General features: G+C 35.9%; 1 protein-coding gene across 1 annotated transcript in view; it reads right to left on the reverse strand.

The window, feature by feature from the left end:
• The window catches only part of COL25A1 (collagen type XXV alpha 1 chain), a 446874-nt gene that overhangs the window by 143816 nt on the left and 282974 nt on the right, over nucleotides 1–20084 (reverse strand). Inside the window, exons 6-7 of the mRNA XM_077882265.1 lie at nucleotides 9969–9995; nucleotides 9803–9829 (exon numbers count right to left, since the gene is read on the reverse strand). Coding sequence (XP_077738391.1) covers nucleotides 9803–9829; nucleotides 9969–9995 — 54 coding nt within the window. The remainder of the gene's footprint in view (nucleotides 1–9802; nucleotides 9830–9968; nucleotides 9996–20084) is intronic.

The following is a 20084-nucleotide window of genomic DNA, read 5'->3' on the forward strand; positions in this document are numbered from 1 at the left end:
GTAAAAAGGAAACTACTGCAGTTTATTTAAACAATGAGCACAAGAGTGTGGACAAATGAAATATTTCCTTTACTTCATAAAATGGAATGAATAATTATTTTATTGTGAAGGTCACTACATTAAAAACACTGAAAGAAAATCCAATGGCTATTTAAACTGGTTGGCATCATTCTCCAGAATTCATTGTCGGAGGATACGTTTAGGATTGGATTTTTTTTTATTTTAATACTTCTGTGGTCATTAATAGAATTTTCAATAAAAGGTTCAAATCTCAAGCTTTCCACTATTTTGTTTTTGTTGTCTTAATATAAAGATTTGTAAATTGTTCACTTTTACTTCCAAATATTTTGTATAAAAGTTTACTCCATTGGATTACTGTATTTATAGATTTACTTACATAGTTTTTTACATGAGACAAAATTGTACAAGACCTAAAGTGTTGTCTTTTTCTTATTTGATAAGCTCGGCCACACAATCAATAATGGAGATATAATTCACAACACTGAATTCCAAGGGAAATATTGTCTACATATCAACAATTGTTTGCAGAAATAATTTATTTTTTTAAAGTAACCCACAGGGGATCCCTGGGTGGCTCAGCAGTTTAGCGTCTGCCTTCCACCCAGGGTGTGATCCTGGCAAGACCCGGGATCAAGTCCCACATCAGGCTCCCTGCATGGAGCCTGCTTCTCCCTCTGCCTGTGTCTCTGCCTCTCTCTTTCTATGTCTCTCATGAATAAATACATAAAATCTTTAAAATAAATAAATAAAGTAACCCACATCAGGACACATTTACAAATGTTCCTAGATTTAATTCAATACCTGCTCCTAGTGATTTGAAGTATGACAGAGAACACTCAAAAGAGAACTCTGATTATAAAAAATACAACAAGAACGTTTGCAAATTTTAATGAGCTTGCTGTTTCCATGCCAACCAACTTCTGCTGAATCTGGAAAGCATTAAAATAATTTTCTCACAATTTATTTCTTTCCATTGTGTTATATCCCTTCCCTTTTCTCAGGCAATACATTCAGTACCAAATGAGTAGTGTATTCATTAGGGCTGAAGAGAAAGGCAAGGGTTAAGTAAATAAGGACATCAAATTAATATCCAGGCCTAAATGTTTTAGCAGAGCCAAAGAATCTGTTTAATCATTCAAGTCAACAAAGGTTAAGATAATAAAATAAACTTCTAAATGCTGTCCTCTTCTGGAACTTAATCTGTCTTGTTGAAGATTTTTTTAAGATGCTATCAGATTTGTGTAGTCCCAGCTGTTGTGAAAATTTACTTGAATACATTGGGAAGAGAAAGAATTTTATGAAAATAGTTAAGCAGAGCTCCTGGGTGGCTTACTGAAACTGTGAGAGCTCAGGACTCATTCAAAACCAGCTGTTGGCTGATGATGTTAAGACCAAAAACCATTAAATCTTTTACTTATCAGGCCTCCGTGTCATTTGGCAAGGCGATAGTAGCCAACCGATTAGAAGATTAATGTATAGTCAAAAGATAACTTCATGATGTTTGTTCATTTTATTGCCAAATTTGATTGATATATTTGACACAATTTTGGAGCAACATAGTACCCTAATTTAAAAAGACAGGATTAAACATTAAAACAGTTTTGCTTATTTTTAAAAATATGTTTTAAGTCACTAAGAGAAAAGAAATATGAGCTATTAACATCAAAGTCTTGAGTATCATTGTGATTCCCAGGGCTGTGATTCATGACAGGGGCAGGGTCCCTTAAGATCTGGGCAAACATCCTCTTTGAAGTGATGGTAATAGTAGTAATGGGTGCAGACAACAATGGGAAAAGCCTTGAAAGTCTCAAGTCTTTTACACTTGACAATCAGGTTCTGTGAGTGATGAAGAAATACAAAGCAATTTTTTTGCAAACAGAGGCTCAGAATAAGAGCAGAAACAACAAAATACCTTGTAGAACATGTAAACACAGCATTATGAACAGGAGAAAGCAGATTTTATTCATCTGGTCATTTATCCTAAAGAAAAAAAAACTACTAGTAGCTAATATACTGAGATCTTGGTATTATACTATAATCTTCAAATTGGTGCCATCAAGTTGAGAAGAAAAATTGTATTATCACAAGGTAACTAGGTATTCTGATGTGCCTTGGATGGGGATCAACATTTTCCCGTTTCCTCATGTTACATGAGGTTCTTGGGTATGACTATGAGGCATTTACTCATTTGTTTTCTGGCGGGTGGGTCAACAGTGCATGAATTGTAAAGACTGAGGCTACCATGACAGCCAAGGAAAAGATGCTCCTATTTGCACTTGTGTTCTCCAGATGTTTCGCTCTCATTCACAGAGGCATGGAACTTTAAAGTTGAAAAGGTCCTGGCAGCCACCTACAGGCAGCTTGCTATCATGAAAAGAGAGCAAAACTTGAAATCTGGGTTTGATTCCCAGCATTGTCTTATGGTAGAGTGTGCAAAGAACTTGTACAAATCATTTAACCTGAGCTTGAGCTCAATCCCCGTTAGAAAAAAAAATAGTCATATGATGGGGTGTCAATCAAGGTGGCTCAGTTGTTTAAGCATTCAAATCAGTTTCAGCTCAGCTTGTGATCTCATGGGTTGTGAGATCAAGCCTCCTGTTGAGCTCCGTGCTCAGTGGGAAATCTGCTTAAAATTCTCTCTTCCTTTCTCTCTGCCCCTCCCCCAATCACACTCTCTCTAAAATAAATCTTTTAAAAAATGGTCATATTCTTATTTATGCTACTAATTCATAGAGTTACTTTTGAGGATAAATGAGAAAATATATGGAAAATGTAATCTGTAAGTACCTACCCTCAAATCCTGGCTCTGTCACCTACTGGCTCTGTTGTCGTGAACAAAATATTTAAACTTTCTAAATCTTTGTTTCCTCATCTATTAAATGGAAATAATGAAAGCAAGTATTTCACATGGTTGTTGAAATAAGATACGTCTTCATAGAATGGTTGATGCATTTTAAGAGATCAATAAAATTGCTTATTGTTATTGGTGTTATTATTTGAGCCATAGGTATTTTTGTCATCCCTGTTGTTTCACATTGAGCTTGATGACTATATCAACTACCTTGTTGATAGAGGAACAGCCTGACCCACTGGAAAGGTACAAACTAGGGGTCGAGAGAGCTAGGTACGAATCCATTTTCCTACAACTTACAAATTATGTAAACTTGGGCAAGTTACTTTACCCCAGATTCTTCATATGCATTATGGACAGAATGATCACCTATGATCTGTAAAGGACTTGCTATAGATTTTTTCAGACATTATTTTATTTAATTCTTGTCATAACCATAGGGGCAGATAGTGGGAGTCAGAATTTGATGCCAGTCCAGCTTGACCCCAGCCCATGTTGATATAATCATTCACCCCAGTGCATGCACTTTTCCTACTTTTCTTTCCTGGTATCCTATCTTCCTGAACCACAGTAAGGATTAGAGATGATGTGTGCAACTTGCCTGGAAAGGTGTTTAACAGGTTGTAAGACTAAGTAATTAGTGATTATAATTATGATGTGGGAGGTATTACTTCTTGGTCCAATGTTTGTTCAGTCTAGGAATGCCCCTACAACTCCCTGACAGCAGGTCTTCAACCTTTGCCTGAATACACAGTACAGTCACAGTCTCGGAACTCTGTCACACAAATTTAGGAGGCTGAAATGGAACACAGTCTTGGTGATTGACATCACAGAAAAAGCACCATCCCCACTATACAGCCCAAAGACCTAACTGAAGTATGATGTTTGCAGAAATATACTGAAGATTAATGGCAAATCTGTAATGACATCTCCCCAGGAAGCAAGGAGGAAAGTGCAATTCTAACATCAGGATGCATTCATCGGTGGAAATCTAACACTCAGTGTCTTGTAGAATAAAACCAAATGATATCTACGGTTGCTACACTACACCTAAAATTGTAAACTCAAAATTGGTTCAATGCATACTGACAGAAAACTCATGCCAAAAAAAGTTAGCCTACCTTCTTCTGCACTAAATCAAATGCCATCAACAGTATTCAAAGATTGTCAACTTTCCTACCATTTACCTTATAACTTCTTGCACTCTGATTTCCACTGCTTAACAAAATATACTCCCTTAATACCTCATGACCCCAGGACATCAAAACCACAGGCTTTTTATAGGCCTCATCCCGGTCCTTTCCTTTTATTGAGAGCATTTAATGGGCCATTTTTTTTTAAGTAGTTCATCCTTTAGTGTTCAAATATTGTAGTGTCCTGGTTTTGCCTTTAAATGAAGCTCACTGTCTTTTCTGATTCTCCTTCTTTGTCCCACTCCCTAAAAGTGGTTCTCACTTCACTCTCTCACACACAATTTTTCCACTTCCAGGTTTTCAATGTTCACTCCAGCTATGGAATGGTTATGGCACCACCTCAGATTCTCAGTCTCATGCTTTCAATTGTTTGCTATGTTATTCCAGTGAAATAATTCATCCAGATCACAAATTCCACATAACTAAAATTTGACTTACTTATTCTTCTGACAAATTTTATCAAACCAGAAACTTCAGCTCTGTCTTTATGACCTTTTGCAATGTCTGCCCCTACATCCAATTAAAAGATTTGTGCTGAATTTTCACTTCAGTAGTGTTTTATTCCCTGACTGCATTTTTTTTTTTTTAACTTGACCCTGGCCACAAGTCACCAACGATCACAGACCTGAATGTAAATCCAGTATAGATTGAACTCATCTCCCACCCCTGCTTGAAGACTCTTTCTAATTAATTTCTCCTCTATTAGTGTCACACATCCCTGGTTTTCCCTCTTTGTCTAAGTTTTTGCTTGATACTTGTGGCAAATCCTATTGGTGAGATTGAAACTGTGCCCCATAGGGTTAATGACCTTGAAACTAGGAGAAAGCTTAAAGTTTGCTCTTCAGAAATGTTTCCCCCCTAATCAGCTACTGTGTCTTTTCAGGCCCCACTAACAAATCCACTAATGGTCTCCATAATGACCTGAACTCAAGGTCAATTGATGTATTCCAGCATACAAAGAGGCAAGGTTCTGAGTAGAAGCAAGGCCTTGGAGAGATAACGAGCCCAAGATCCCAAGATCCTATTAATACTAGCTCTTAGAGGATTCCCATAGCTCCCTTCCCCTTGTCCAATAGTTATCTATGCCTCAGTATAATGGTAAAGTCTCTGCCCAGGGAGGAGCAAAAGCTTCATTAACATAGTGTACGATGCACGTATAGGCATGTTTTTTCAGTACACCTGTGCAAATTTATGCCCACCTTTACACGCGATGCCAAATCTCTCTTTGCTGAATATTCATCCTAACCCTAAATAAAAGGAATCCACTCATGCCTGCTCAGAGAGTCATAGCTTTGGAAGTTATTCCTTGTGATCTCTTTATCTGCTACAGATAAAGTTTCCTTTGTGTGACAACTCCACTTGGTGCAGCCTTTATCTATACCTTACCAAGGAGTGAACTCATGTTGGTTTGGTTACAAGATGACCTGACTTTCCTTTTCAACTCCAGTCTCTTTGGTTCACTTTTAGCTGTGAGGTCACTACATGACATAGTCTGGCCAATGAGACATGAGCTAAAAGTTTGCCATGAAATTCATGGGGAAATTTTTGTTTTCTGGGTACAGACTCCTCTCCTTTTATTTTCCCTATTGATATAGATGTGGTGGCTGGACTTGAAGCAGCCTTCTTACAATTACAAAGGTAAGGCCAAGAGATTCAGACAGACTTCCATAGTTACATCATTGAATTATATAAATAACCCCATCAACTACCTTCTCCAAACTTCTCATTATATGAGAAAAATAAACCCATATGGTAGGCTCCATAAAGAACATGGAGCTCTTTCCCATATTTTGGTGACTCCTTTGGAATTTCTTCTTTGGCTCACCAACATAGCCCCTCCCCATTGCTCAGCTTCTCATTCTGCTGAGTGTGGTCCCTTACCTCCAATGATACCTTATGTTCCAGACTGAGCCAGCCCATCCTCTCTGCTCACTTCTTCACTGAAGACTGGTCATTATCTTTATAGCTCAGGTTCTTATGACCTTGTTCTGGATGACTAACACTTTCCTGGGCCCTTTCAGTCTCTTCCAATTCCACTCCATATGAAACACCATCATCAAGTAGATTTTCATAAAGAACATTTGGTAATAACACCAAAGAATCTGGCAGTAATATACATAAAAAATGTACTAAAAAATATTCAATGTCCTCCTTCTGCCTATCACACTTAAACATTCAAAATGCTCCATAACATAACTTTGATAAAAAATTTCAGTCTTATATGATGTAATTTTTCTATATTTAACTTATACACTTGGCAAATAAAATATTATTGTCCTTAAATGAATCCTGTCATTTCCCACTTGTGTAATATTGTTTGTATTATTTCTTCTTTTTGGAATGTGTAACGGCTTGCTCTTCATCTTCTCTTCTAAAGATTATCCATTTATCAAGTCCTAGCACAAGTGTCACCACTTCCACAGTGTCCAATTATATTTAAAATGGAAGAATGTTCAGTTATCTAGAATCTCTTGGCATTGTTATTTAAGGCATATAACATACAACCACCTGGTTTTCTTATTCAGGCACCCATGAGTTATTAGCAACTTGACGGCAGTAATGACATAATAATATTTTATTCTAACATTCGACAAATATTTATTGAGTCCTTATCATTCTAGCTGATGGTGGTATGAACCAAGATAGACCAAGCCCTTGCTCTCATAGAGTTCATATAAATGGTGGGGCATGTTTTACAGATAACAAGCAAATAAGTAAATATACAAAATAGGATAATCTCAGATTTAGATTGAGTAGTTAGAGAAGTTCTCCCCAAAAAAGTATTTGAGATGAAATCTCAGGGATAAGAAGAACCCAATCACCAGAAGACCAGAAGAGAGCAAATAGAAAGTGATCAAGTTGGGAATGAGTAGGATGTGTTTGAAGTGCACGTAGAGGACTAGGTGGCTGGAGCACAGTTCGGGGAGGGGAAGAATGGTGTGAGATGAGATTACAGAGTTAGGCAAGGGCCAGATCTTGAAGGTTAATGGAGGCCAAGAAAAGTGGCTTGGATTTCATCCTACGGTTTAAAACAGGGAGTAACATGATCTAATTTACAATATAAAGCGATCCCTCTGGCTGCTGTGTAGAAAATGGATTACACAGGGTCAAGAGTAGAAGCAAAATTACTTGGAAGACTGCTACTGTAATAAAGAAGATGAGCTGATAGTAGGTTGAATTTGGTGGTAGTAGAAAAGAGAAACTGTGGCTCCATTTACAGTTTCTAAAGTATTAAGCATGGTATCTTGAAGATAACAGAAGCTCAATGTATATTGCTAAATATATGTACAAATGTTTCAAAAATAGTTTCACCTGCTTAATGTCTATATTATCTTCAACACTTTTCTGCTTTGAATCATATAATATGGCTTACTATATTCCTGTTTGACACCTCAGAAGCCAAAAAGAAAAATGATTTAAAAAAATGGAGCCCGTCTTCAAGAAGCCCTGTTTCTTCAGGAAACAGTAGAAACCCCATAACAGTAGGTGAGCTAACAAAGAACTGAAATGATGGAGGGTCATTTTGTCAATTATGGAAAGAAATAAATTACTTGAAACAAATGTAAAAAGTTGAATTCAAAAACTATGATAGGATAAAAATGGGCATGATATTCAAACACAAAGGTCTACATTTTAGAAAAGCAAGTCTCCATGAGCATCAGCTGGAATAGTGTGTCTACGGAGGATGTGAGTAAAGTGAATTTTCATTAAAATTGAAAACTTTTCCAGTTCTAACTTACTTTTGATTTTTCTGGAAATATAAACCTTTCATTTTACTATCTTAGTATGGTAAATTTCCTAATAAGTCGCTAATACTTTCTTACTAGAAAGGGAGGTTTATTTTTCAAAGAGCGCTAAATGTGACCCGCCTTGTTTCTAAATTAGGAATCTGAGAAAAGACAGGCAATTTGGTAGGTTCTCTTTCTTATTCACATACACTTCACAGGAACTTTTAGATTTTTTTTTACCCATGAAGATTCACCCTGCATGATAAAATCAATCCAAACTCCAATAAAAAGCAAAATTGTGGGGAAAATGAGATCAATTTTTGCCACTTTGCACCTGAAATGTTAAATGGCTTCTGAATCGTGTGAAACTTGGCCTTAGTCAGTGTGAAAACTGGCTGAAATCTGTATGAAAGGCAGTCTGGGTTCGTCAAAGCAGTTCATGAACTTTGGCCAAACTTGCAAGGAACCTGGTCCAAGTCTTAGTTTGTAATGCAACATGAAACCAGGTGAATTTCACATGGTTTCAGGTTTCATCCTGAAAATTTGGCCTACCTTTATAATCAATCATCACTTTTTGGAACGATGAAAGCCAACACACCTTTTTGAAAATGAGGACTGTGTGCATATTGATGACAGCTAAGCTGTGAACCACCCCTTCACTTCCTTTGCCAAAAGAAGATTTCTCAGAATGGAAACAGCTTCCCCCTTACCTGGAGAAGGCAAGTTGAGTGATTTTGATATTTCATGTATAAAGAATTGATACTCAGTACATGGAGACATGCCATATGAAATAATCACCACATACAGATCAAGTGGCTTTCTTCTAATCATTTAAGTTTATGAGAATTTTATTCCATTCACATCTATGACAGATATCACGATGTTTACTCTCCTTAACCATTAACATCAGCTTTTAGCTTGAAGTTAGTCATCGCTAGAATAATTGCCATGAGAAACAAAATGCTCTGAGGCATGGTCATTATTTTTATATAAAGAAATGGCTGAAGAACTGAAGGAAAACAAATCATAGCATACCTTTTATCTAGTTTAATGAACATGAAGAGATAAGACTACAAACTTATCAAGTTTGCATCAACTACATTTTTTGCAATAGAACCTTGACTGCACTATAAATGAACTCAACAATTAACTACACACAGTGAATCTTACAAAACCTACAGTTTCTGTTTTCAACCTGAATGTTTTAAAAGTGCTTTTCCACTGTAAAAAATGACTCTTCAACCAAATACTCGCTTTTGTGCATAGTGACATGAGAAAATTGAGAGGTATGTCTGAACGGAGCCACTACATCATTGGAACAGTATGTCTGAACATTTGGGTAATAAGGCACAGATGTGAAGCAGAGGACTTGGCACTACCAAGGTAACAACGAAGCATTCACCATTGTGTTATAATGGTTAGAAGAGCCACATTTGAGAAGACTAAAAGAATGCCCCTCCTCCCTGGGATGCTAAATTATATTACATCTTTTATCTGTTTAAAAAATCTATAAAAAATAAGAAATTCAAGTAAGTATTATTCAAATTTATGAAGAATAAAAATATAAAATGCATTAATATTTTCATCTATAATATAACATATTTATGCAATAGCACATAAAGTTTAACTGCAGAAAAAGGCCAAATTTAAGAGGAATCCAAGTAGCCTCTATATTACAAAACAATGCATGCAAAGCTGAAGGACCCAACGGCCAACAAAACAAAATGATGGTTGTTATTGACTTTTTACTAGTGAATCTAGCCCTTAACCAGTAGGGCTAATTATTGTACAGTGTCCTATTTAAAGGTTTCAAGTTAAAGCAATGCTATAGGAGGTACCCATTAATTATTATTAAGGCCATTTCACTTACAAGTGGCATGGTATGGTATTTTTGCCAGCTATTACTAAACCATGACACAAAAGCAGTTATAAAGCCAGGGCTACTTTAATTCAATAAGTTTGGAGCTGAAAACCAACTTTCTGCCCAGGACTGGAAGAATGCAACTTACCCGAGGTCCCTGATCACCTTGTTCTCCCTGTAGAGTAGGAAAATGAGATGGTAGATAGTTTTAGCATAAAGTCCATATGTGACGCTCATTACAAAATATAACATAGCATAGATCATACCAATGGATTTCCACTAACTTAATTTGTTTCTGCTACACATTTTCTTACCTTATCACCTTTTGGACCAGGAGGGCCCTAATAAAAAAAGAAAAGAAAAGAAAAAGAAAAACATGTTTAATAAATTTTAAAAATTATAGCTTGAATAGATTCAAGTTTCCCTATATCAGTTTCCCTATATCATCACCAATATTTGGTATTTTCCATCGTTTTGTTTTGTTTTAGATATTCTGATGGGAAGTGTAGTAGTTTCACACTGTTTTAATTTGTATTTCTCCAGTGATTAATTAGTTGAACTCTTTTTAATTCATGTGGTGTCCATTTTGCATCTTCATCCATAAATTGTCTATTCACATCTTTTGTCCTTTTTCTATTGAGTTGTCCTTTAGATTTGCCAGAGTTCTATATATATTATAATATCTATATATATCAAGAGAGAGGTGAGAGTGCTTTACATTGTTTTGAATATGAGTCGTGTATCAGTTATTTATTGCAAATATATTCTCCCACTCTGTGTATTGTGTTTATTTCTCTTCACTGGGTTTCAATGAACAGAAGTTCTTAATTTTAATAAAATTCAATTTAACATTTTTTTCTCTTTATCTCATTTTGTGCTCCATGAAGAAATTTTTTCTTACTCCAAGGTCATAAAGAGATCCTTCTATGTTTATTCTAAAAGCGATAAGTTTTATTAAAACTACTTTAATACTGTATGTTAACTTATACTGGAATTAAAATTTTTAAAAATTAAGATAAATAAAAAAGAGATGTAGTATACACATACAGATGGAATATCACTCAGCCATAAAAAAGAACAAAATCTTGCCATTTGCAATAACATAGATGGATCTAGAGGGTATAACTAAGTGAAATATATCAGACAGAAAGACAAATACCATATGATTTCACTCATATGTGGCATTAAGAAACAAGCAAAGAAAAAAAAAGAGAAACAAAAAAACAGACTCTTAACTATAGAGAACAAACTGGTGGTTGCCAGAGGGGAGGTGGGTGGGAGGATGGGTGAAATAGGTGCACAGGATATAGAGTACATGATGTGCACTGAGTAATGTATAGAATTGCTGACTCATTATATTGTAACCTGAAACTAATGTAACACTTCCAGTGTTAAAGCATGTTAAACTTATATTGTTTGGTATGGCATCGTGCCCTAACTGAAGGGGAAAAAACAAACAACAAAAATAAGATAAAAAAAAGAGGCTTTACTACTTTCTTTTTCATACTCAGATCTGAATTCATAGGGAACTGATACTATGCACAGTGTGAGGTCAAAGTCAAGATGCTTTTTTTTCTCCTATGTGGATATCAGATTAACCCAACACCATTTATTGAAAATGAATCTTTTCCCCATTGTAGTACAGTGTTATCTTTGTCATAAATCAGATAACCACATAGATGTGGCTCTTTTCGGGATTTTCTACTTTGTTGGGCAGCTGTCTATTCTTAAGCCACACTGAGATTTTCTTTAATCTTTAAGCAAAAATGCCAGCAGGAAATACTAAATCTAAAGACATCCATACGCTTTTCTGCTAGCTCTTAAATATGAAATCATGTTTCAGGGCTCAGCCTACTTGAAGACTTGGAGCATTTGAGACTTACCTTCAATCTCTCACCTTCACCTTTAGCAGTCCTGGGAGACAGTGTAAGTCTAGACTAGATGCACTTTACTTCTAGCAAAGTACCCCTTCCTAAGTCCTTGCTATGGTGCTTCAGGTGGAAATGTAGGAATACTCTGTCTACTGAAATATCTCCTGCTAGGTATCTGCTACAGAGGAACTGTACTAAATTTCCACTCTCAGGAATTTAATGACACTCAGAGTAACAGCTGTGAGGTTATCACAAACTTAATAATAACTATAATATCATGTCTTGTATTTTTGTGTATTTTACCATTAACAAAGAACTTTCACCTGTTAATGTATTTAATCTTCTCTCAATCCAGCAAAGAAAGTATTATGATATTCCTTTTATAGATGCCAAAAGTAAAACTCAAAGATTACCAAGGTTAGGTCTCTTGCAAGTAAGTTAGCCAGGACTTTAACCGAGTCTGTGTGACCAGGTTAGGATGGTTAAGTGTTGGGACACAGCTCTAGAACTAGATTCGAATAAAGAATGTGGCTGCCTTCAACAGACACCTTCTGAAATGCCTCCCAATTGCATTTCCCAATATCCTGGGCAGTGACCCCAAGACCTCAAGTTCAAAATGAAAGAGGAATTGTGGAGGGTCAGAGAGAGAGAATGGGAGCTAAGATAATGGAATCAACTAAGTAAACCCTTGTCTCTCTTATCCCAGAAAAGACTTTTGCCATTAAAACAAAGGGAAACCATGGAAGTCATTTTTCTTTATGTTTTCAGTAAAATGTTAACGTTTTATTATTGTTTTCAGTGAACCAAGTAGTGAGTAATTGCTATAGACTGTGTCTACTTCTGTAAAATTAAGTTTAAAGAATTTATTAGGTCTTTTTAAACACATATAAAATGTTCTCTAATGCTCTACAAGTAAGGTTTTACTTTGGTTTGGCAAAGGAAAGTCCCCCCAAAAGAATGAGAGGATACCTACTATCAAGTTTAAGAAATACAATGGATATTCTAGTCTTTATTTAAATAGCATGTTTTTTAAGTCTATTTTCATTTTTATATACATTTTTCAATGCATATAGAGAGTTTGGCAATGTTCTAGGCACTGATGGAAGTTATGGTGGGAGAAGCTGCTTTAGAAAACCTGAATGGTCTATTTTGGAAAAGTTTAATAGTCTAGTGCCACAATTAAACACTTCCCAATACTAGAATTAAGAAAAACTCTCCGGGGATCCCTGGGTGGCGCAGCGGTTTGGTGCCTGCCTTTGGCCCAGGGCGCGATCCTGGAGACCCGGGATCGAATCCCATGTCGGGCTCCCGGTGCATGGAGCCTGCTTCTCCCTCTGCCTGTGTCTCTGCCTCTCTCTCTCTCACTGTGTGCCTATCATAAATTAAAAAAAAAAAAAGAAAAACTCTCCTAGAAGAAAATCCTATTATAAGGTTACTTACAGTTACTATGGAACCCCTCCCCTGTGCGGACCCCTTTCCCCACCAAAAGCTTCTCTTTAAACTTTAGTTTGCTTTTGCTGGTGAGATTTCAGAGGCCAAGCCTCTCATTGTTCTAGTCCTCTCAAGGCACTTTATTAGGTTATATGGCATGTTTGAGGTCAAAGCTTTTCCAAAAAAATTTTACAGTGGAGTGCAAAGAAAACTTTTTTCCTCAAAGTCCAATTACTAATGCCAAAGCCACATGTGTCAACTAGACCTCTTTAGACAGCTTACCATAAGCAAGGATCCTTAATTCACGACCATATAAAAATTTGCATTCACAATTGAGCAATAAATACTGCTGCTTCAAAAGGGGATGTTTCTGCGCAGACAGAATGGCGTCCTGGCACCTGCCAGCTCAAGACAGACCCGAAGCAGAGGTCAACCTCCAATCACAGCTGTGGCGACTGCTTCGGACACTCCAGACCCCACTTGTGCTCTTAGGATTAATAGCAGGTGTTTTCTTCTGCTCTGACTGAAATCCCACTCTTATTTCTGAATTGGATCCTCTTCACTGCAAATATGGATTGAATTTGAAGAAAAACATGGACGATCTTCGTAAACACAGATAGTATTTAAAAATTTGGGAGCCATGTTCTTTTCTAAGTCAAAACATTACAAGTGAACAAAAGGTTTCTTTAATTATTAACTTTTAAAATTAAAGCTGGGTCACTATTTAAGTTGTTTTGTCTTTAGACTGGTATTAACCAAAGGATAGGCAACAATAAAAATTAATGAATTATTTGAATTACGGTATATTTTACCGTGGCATTTTGTTGTTTCCAAATACACTAAGCTAACAATTTAATAGTTGGTGGAAATATTTGTTCTTCAGATATCTCTGTCAGTGATTCATTGGTAACTATTTGAAAGTAAAACTTTCTTGCTAAAACAAGTTTGAGGTCAAATAAGTAAATATGGGAAAAGGGCTCTTTAGGTAAGGCTTCTTTTGGGATTCCTATCCTTCCAGTCTGGTCCAGTAGATTGGAGTTAGATCTTTTATTTTGTCCACTTAAATAAATAAATAAGAATATTTGAAATGATTATTTCTAATTAGTTTTATCTTATTAACCCTAATAACAAATTTTAAAGGTGCTAACCAAGTTTTTATTATTAGCGTTCTTATTCAATAGTTGGAGTGTTTCTTGTAGAGCATTGTTAAAGTGTTATAAATATCAGTGGCAAACTTCAAATTAACCTCTATTCAAATGATTTCAAATTCAGAATTTATAGCAATAATCCTGCTATTTGTACCAAGCCTTTAATGTGGATCTTAGCCTATACCAACTTCAGTCTCCCCAAATCTATTTCTAGCCAAATAACTAAGATTTTAGATCTTTCTCCAGGCTCTATTACCTGGTTTGACTAAATTATAAAACCAAACTAAAAGCATTGTGAATGAGAGGTACCATAATTGACATTCAGTAAAATGTTGGATTTCAATCTGCATAAAGTAATTGAAATATAGCTGGAAAAGACATATATTCCTGGAGCCTGGATATTCCAATTAAGACCTTTCATTCATCACAACTGTAAATTTTGCCTACTTTGAATGGCAAAAGCTAAAGGGGGAATGATTTTTTAAAGATGGTAATCATGAAGACAAAATTAAATTCTGCTAGAAGTTAAAAAAAAAATGGAAAAAGAGCAAACCCTGGACATTCTTGGCAGCCAGAGCTGCTGGAATAAGAATGGAGCTATGATTTCTATCCCAGAAAAGCATAGATCATTTTCATTTTTGAAATATAAGAAACCTTTTTCTGATTAATTTTTTCATTACCATAGAATTATGAAGACCAACAAGTTTTATTTTCTAAGCATTTATGGCCAATTACCAGCCAGTCAATGTGCTCTGAATCTGAAGGAGGGATATGTAAATATAATTGTAATCAGTGGAATGAACGCTGTGTTGTGGCAGTACAGAGAGGAAAAAAAGTGGGAGAACTGGAGTTCAAAAGATGATATTGGAACTGGCTCTTGAAAGTTGGCCAGAGATAAATGGGACTGGGAAGGGGTGAAGCAGTTCAGTCAGAAGAATATGCCTAAGTGTAAAAGAACATCAGGCTATAAGAGAAAGACAAGGAGTTCAGGGCGGTAAGAACATATGTCGTGTGGGGAGTGTGTGGGGAGTGGTAATGGGGGATACTTAGATTTGGGAAAGAGATTTGGGAAAGGTTGGCTAATAAAACCCAAATCCCTGGGCCGAAGTCTGACATCAATTTAACAAAAGAATGGTAAGATCAAGTATGCTCTGTGGAACTCTGAGAGCATGGAATGCTATCCTCCTTAGCAATTTATTGCGTTGGTCCAAGAGATAGATGATCGTGGGAACAAAGGAAAAGTTCTAGATTCAGAAGACATTTCTGAGATAGAACCAAAAAGACCAATTAACTGAGTGGACATGAGAGCCACTGACAGATCATCAATGTGGTGACTCATTCGAAAGTTCACAATTTAGTGCATTAACAGAAAATGGTTGGTCTACAACTGCTCCCACTCTGATGAACACAGGAACTCCAGAGCCAAGTGAAACATATAGAATATTAAATCTGGTTTTAGGGGTATTCAAATCAAAACTGATTATTGGCAGCCTTGGCTGGTCTGATCAGAAATAGTTGAGAAAGAGAAAATTCTCTATCATCACTGTTGGGTAAAAGGAGCATAGATGACATATTGTGGCCATACTGGCCAGCCATTCTTCCTCTACGTTAACTTATTAATAAATAAAGTACACCTTTATTACATTTCTTCCTCTGTTTTTTAGACTGTAAGCTGAACATGGGTTACTATATTTAAACGTTGTAATTTCCCTAGTTTTTTAAAGATAAGGAAGACAAAGGCATTAACCGTTCTCTAGGAGTGTAGCACAACCTCAGTGATCAGTGCATGTTTGATGTCTATGTACTCAGGTATTCTTTTTTTTTTAATTTTTTTATTTATGTATGATAGTCACAGAGAGAGAGAGGGAGAGGCAGAGACACAGGCAGAGGGAGAAGCAGGCTCCATGCACCGGGAGCCTGATGTGGGATTCGATCCTGGGTCGCCAGGATCGTGCCCTGGGCCAAAGGCAGGCGCCAAACTGCTGCGCCACCCAGGGATCCCTGTACTCAGGTATTCTTGTAAACATTACTTTATCAATGTTCAAAGTCTCCTAGGGAGGAAGGAAACGGAATATCTGATTACCTCATGTTAAAGTAGGGTAAAAGTCTCAATTCTACAGATGATAAGATTTCTGCCTACTTGCTGACTGCATCATAAACTTGGCCCATTGTGACAATGAAATAGATGTTCTTAAGGCATACATTCATGAATAAATTGAATTTGGTACCACAGTTTTTAGCAGGTATTTAAAACTCACAAAATCATAGTGCAAATAGTATTTAACAACGGAAAAACCCAGTGCTTATTTGAAAAGTAAGGACCCTAGCTATTTATTTATTTATTTATTTATTTATTTATTTATTTATTTTATTTTATTTTTTTTAGTGACACATTAAAATTTGTTTATCCATTTGCTAGATGAAGGACAATTGTTTGCACATTGGAGTTATTATACATAAACTGCTCTGAGCATTTACATACAGGGTTTTGTTTATACATAGTCATAGATTTTCATGTTTCTTAGGTAAATAATAGCAGGATTTTTAGTTGCAGGGTTGTATAGTAAGTGTATATTGAACTTTATAAGAAATTGCTACATTCTTTTCCAGTGGCCATTTTGCATTCCCACCCAGCGATGTATGGGAATTCTAGTTACTCCATGCTCTCATTAACACTTGATGTTACCAGTCCTTTTAATGTTGCTTCTAAGTGAGTGTTATAAACATCATTTCCTGTGCCTATTCATAATTTGTATATATATATATTTCTAGCTATTTAAATGTCAATCAAGTTACCATACTTCTGAGTAAAGTGTTTTATGCAGTTAGCTTAGGCTCACTTCTAACTAAAATGTGAACATGTGTTCTTCTAAGTGTATACCTAAAACCTTGAACTCTAATATATATTTCTGCTTTACTAGCATAATATATATTTTCAGAGACATTTCTTCCTAAAAATCACTTTTTTGTTGTTTCATAGACTTTCAATTTTGCAAATAATTTCAACAGGTAATGTGTAAATGTTAAACTTTCTATGGAAAACCTGACATAAAAATGTAGGAGCTCCTATATGTAAGTATAGATTTGTGTGTGTGTGTGTGTGTGTGTGTGTGTGCTTGCATATAATTTCTTTTTAAAGTACTTCAGAAAAAAGTAAAAATAAAAAGCAAAAGTACAGGGGCACCTGGGTGGCTCAACTGGTTAAGCATCTGCCTTCAGCTCAGGTCATGATCCCTGAGTCCCAGGACTGAGAGCCCCTTCAGGCTCCCTGCTCAGCCGGTAGTCTGCTTCTTTCTCTGCCTCTCCCCCACTCATGCTCTCCTTCTCATTCTTTCTCTTTGAAATAAATAATATCTTTTTTAAAAATAAAAGATAATTTAAAAAAGCAAAAGTATAATTTGGAGAAATTATTTCAAAATAAAGTAAATAAACTGTCTTGGTGATTAAGAGCTCAAGCCTTGGAGTCAAACGGATTCAGATTGAAATCTTGGTTGTGATCACTTGTGTAAACTTTGATAAGTTAATTAAACTCCTTAAGCCTCAGTTTCTTCATCTGTAAAATGAGGAAAATAATGCTTATTATTTGACTAAAATAAAACACTGTCCATGAAACAATTTGTAGAATGCCTGATTGACCAATGATAATGATTATTAAGTACACAGTCAATGTTTTTAATGTTTTAATTATGGTAAACATAAAATAATTTTTTTTTCTCAGGCACTTGACCTGAAGATAAAGATGATAAATATACTGATTTCCTAAAATCAAGACGTCATGTGGGAAGAAATATGTTAGGCTTATGGCTAAAAATGTTTGGAGAATACAAAGGTTTAATATAGTTTACCTTGATATTTAAGAACTATTATCAAAAGAAAACCAAAGCAAGACTAAAACAGCTCACTGGTTTTAACCATTACTTGAATGAGTAACCAAGGTTACACTTTAAGCCCTAGCACTTTCTAGTCGCCCCTAGCATATAGTAGGTGCTCAATCAATTCTTGCTGAATTGAAACATCCAGAAAGAAAAGAATACAATAAACCTCTCAGTGTTCAAAGCAGCAACATATAAAGAATTATACAAGAACCAGATTCAACGTTGCTGCAGAAGAACTGTGTTTATTATAGTGTCAAACTCTGGTAAGCCAGGGAAGGGAATTATAGCTATAAACAGATTTATAGCTTCAGACTTTACACCTTTCATTTTGCATTGAAGATTAAAAGAGACCCAGCAGAACAGGGGGTAGGTATAGGCAAAAATTTAAAATATCAAAACCAGCCCCACTTATTGCAAAACTAATTTTTATAGCTATTCTTTTCTGGGCATTTTCTGTGGTGAGATCGTAACTTCAAGTTCTTTTGTGATGTCAGTTCAAGCCTTGAACAAGGGACTATATGTGCTCATGATCAGTCTTAAATCATAAGCAGCTGCCATAAGGAAACAATTAGTGGGGTCTAGCACTAAAAGAAAATTCAGAAAAACCAAACATTTAAAAAGGACGCTCAAAAGTAAGACTGATGTAGCTCAATGGAGTTAAGGGCTTATAAAACAGCAGGAATCGGGAAAGCTCACTCTGGCTTTCTTTTCTAACACAATACAAATTAAATACAGCCAAATTACTGCTCCTGCCAATCAAAACCAAGGGTTCCCTTCTCTTTATCTTCATCCCTTGTATCTAAATGTTTTAAGTGACTGCTAAAATTATTTTGTTTAACTTTGAATTTTTTTTTTTTTACTTATTTTTAAGAGGTCAAATAAAATGAACTCCATGGTGAAAGACCTGGAATCCTAAACATTCCTTTTGTTGAAAGAAAGTATCAGCTTGCTTTCAATGCCCACAGTAGCTCCTGTGATTTTACAGCTAATGGTCTAAGCTATCCTACATACCCTTACACTGCTCAATATAATTAAAATGTATTCAGAGGTACATTCAACTTTACACCTTGGGTTTAATTTACAATAGTTTACTTCACCATGTTTCCTAATATACTGCCCCAACATAATTTTGCCCAGGCTGCTCAAGAAAGCCTGGTTTGCAAGTTAGTTTGATTCTTTGTTTTATTTGTCATATTTTATAAAACAATGCAGTTTTGTAAAGAGCAACTGAGCACAACACAGGGATGAGGGTAGATATTTCTTTGAGTCTAAGGAGATATGGAGAAGGAATAAAAAACAATCAACTGTCAAAAAGAAAATGAGAGTAGGAAAGCCTGAAGCTCAGTATAAATTAGAAGCCCAAGCTCTCTCTCTCTCAGCTGATGACTAAAATGATCAAAAGCTTTTAATGTAAGCTTCTACAATTACGGTGCTCTTCATCTTCAGATTTTTCTGCAGCTACCCCTCTTCTCTCTGTGGAGTGAAGAAAATATTGTACCTATGCACTCATGCCTCCTCTCCAACCTTGCCTGCTATGTATGTATCATTGCTCTCATTGTCTTTTCAACCAATACAGTTCCCTTAGGTTCTTCCCCTTGCTCTCTAAACACATCCATTCATTCAACCTCCCTAAAAGTCAAAGGGAAGAAAAGTTCTTTTGCCCTCTCTTCCCTCACTTGAAGGTCCTATCTTCTTCTAATTATCTCCATCAAATTTGTTTAATAATAGATTGGTCATAAAAAGAAAAAAATTGTCTTTGAAGAAAGAGAAGGGAGGTAGCAAAGTAGAAGTCATATTTTTTACAGTCTGATTTTAGGAAAAATAAAGTAATAGGAGGTGAAATACATATTGGTCTTGGGGGCATTTCTTTCCATTAGGAAGAATAAAGCTAAGCTATGAGAAGGGAAACTGCTGAGCCAGTCTTTGGGGCCCTAGAAAGGAGTCGCTCTGGGCTAAACTAAAACTAAATAAACCAGAGCTTTGGGGAGGAAGGGTTGACAAAACCCAAACATGACATGCCCAAATTTGTGTCTAAACCTTTTGTCTTTTCACTTTACTCCCTTCATCAGCTATCAAATATACCCTCGAGGCTTTAATTATTACCT

The sequence above is a fragment of the Canis aureus genome, chromosome 33, assembly GCF_053574225.1.
Source record: "Canis aureus isolate CA01 chromosome 33, VMU_Caureus_v.1.0, whole genome shotgun sequence".
Lineage (NCBI taxonomy): Eukaryota > Metazoa > Chordata > Mammalia > Carnivora > Canidae > Canis > Canis aureus.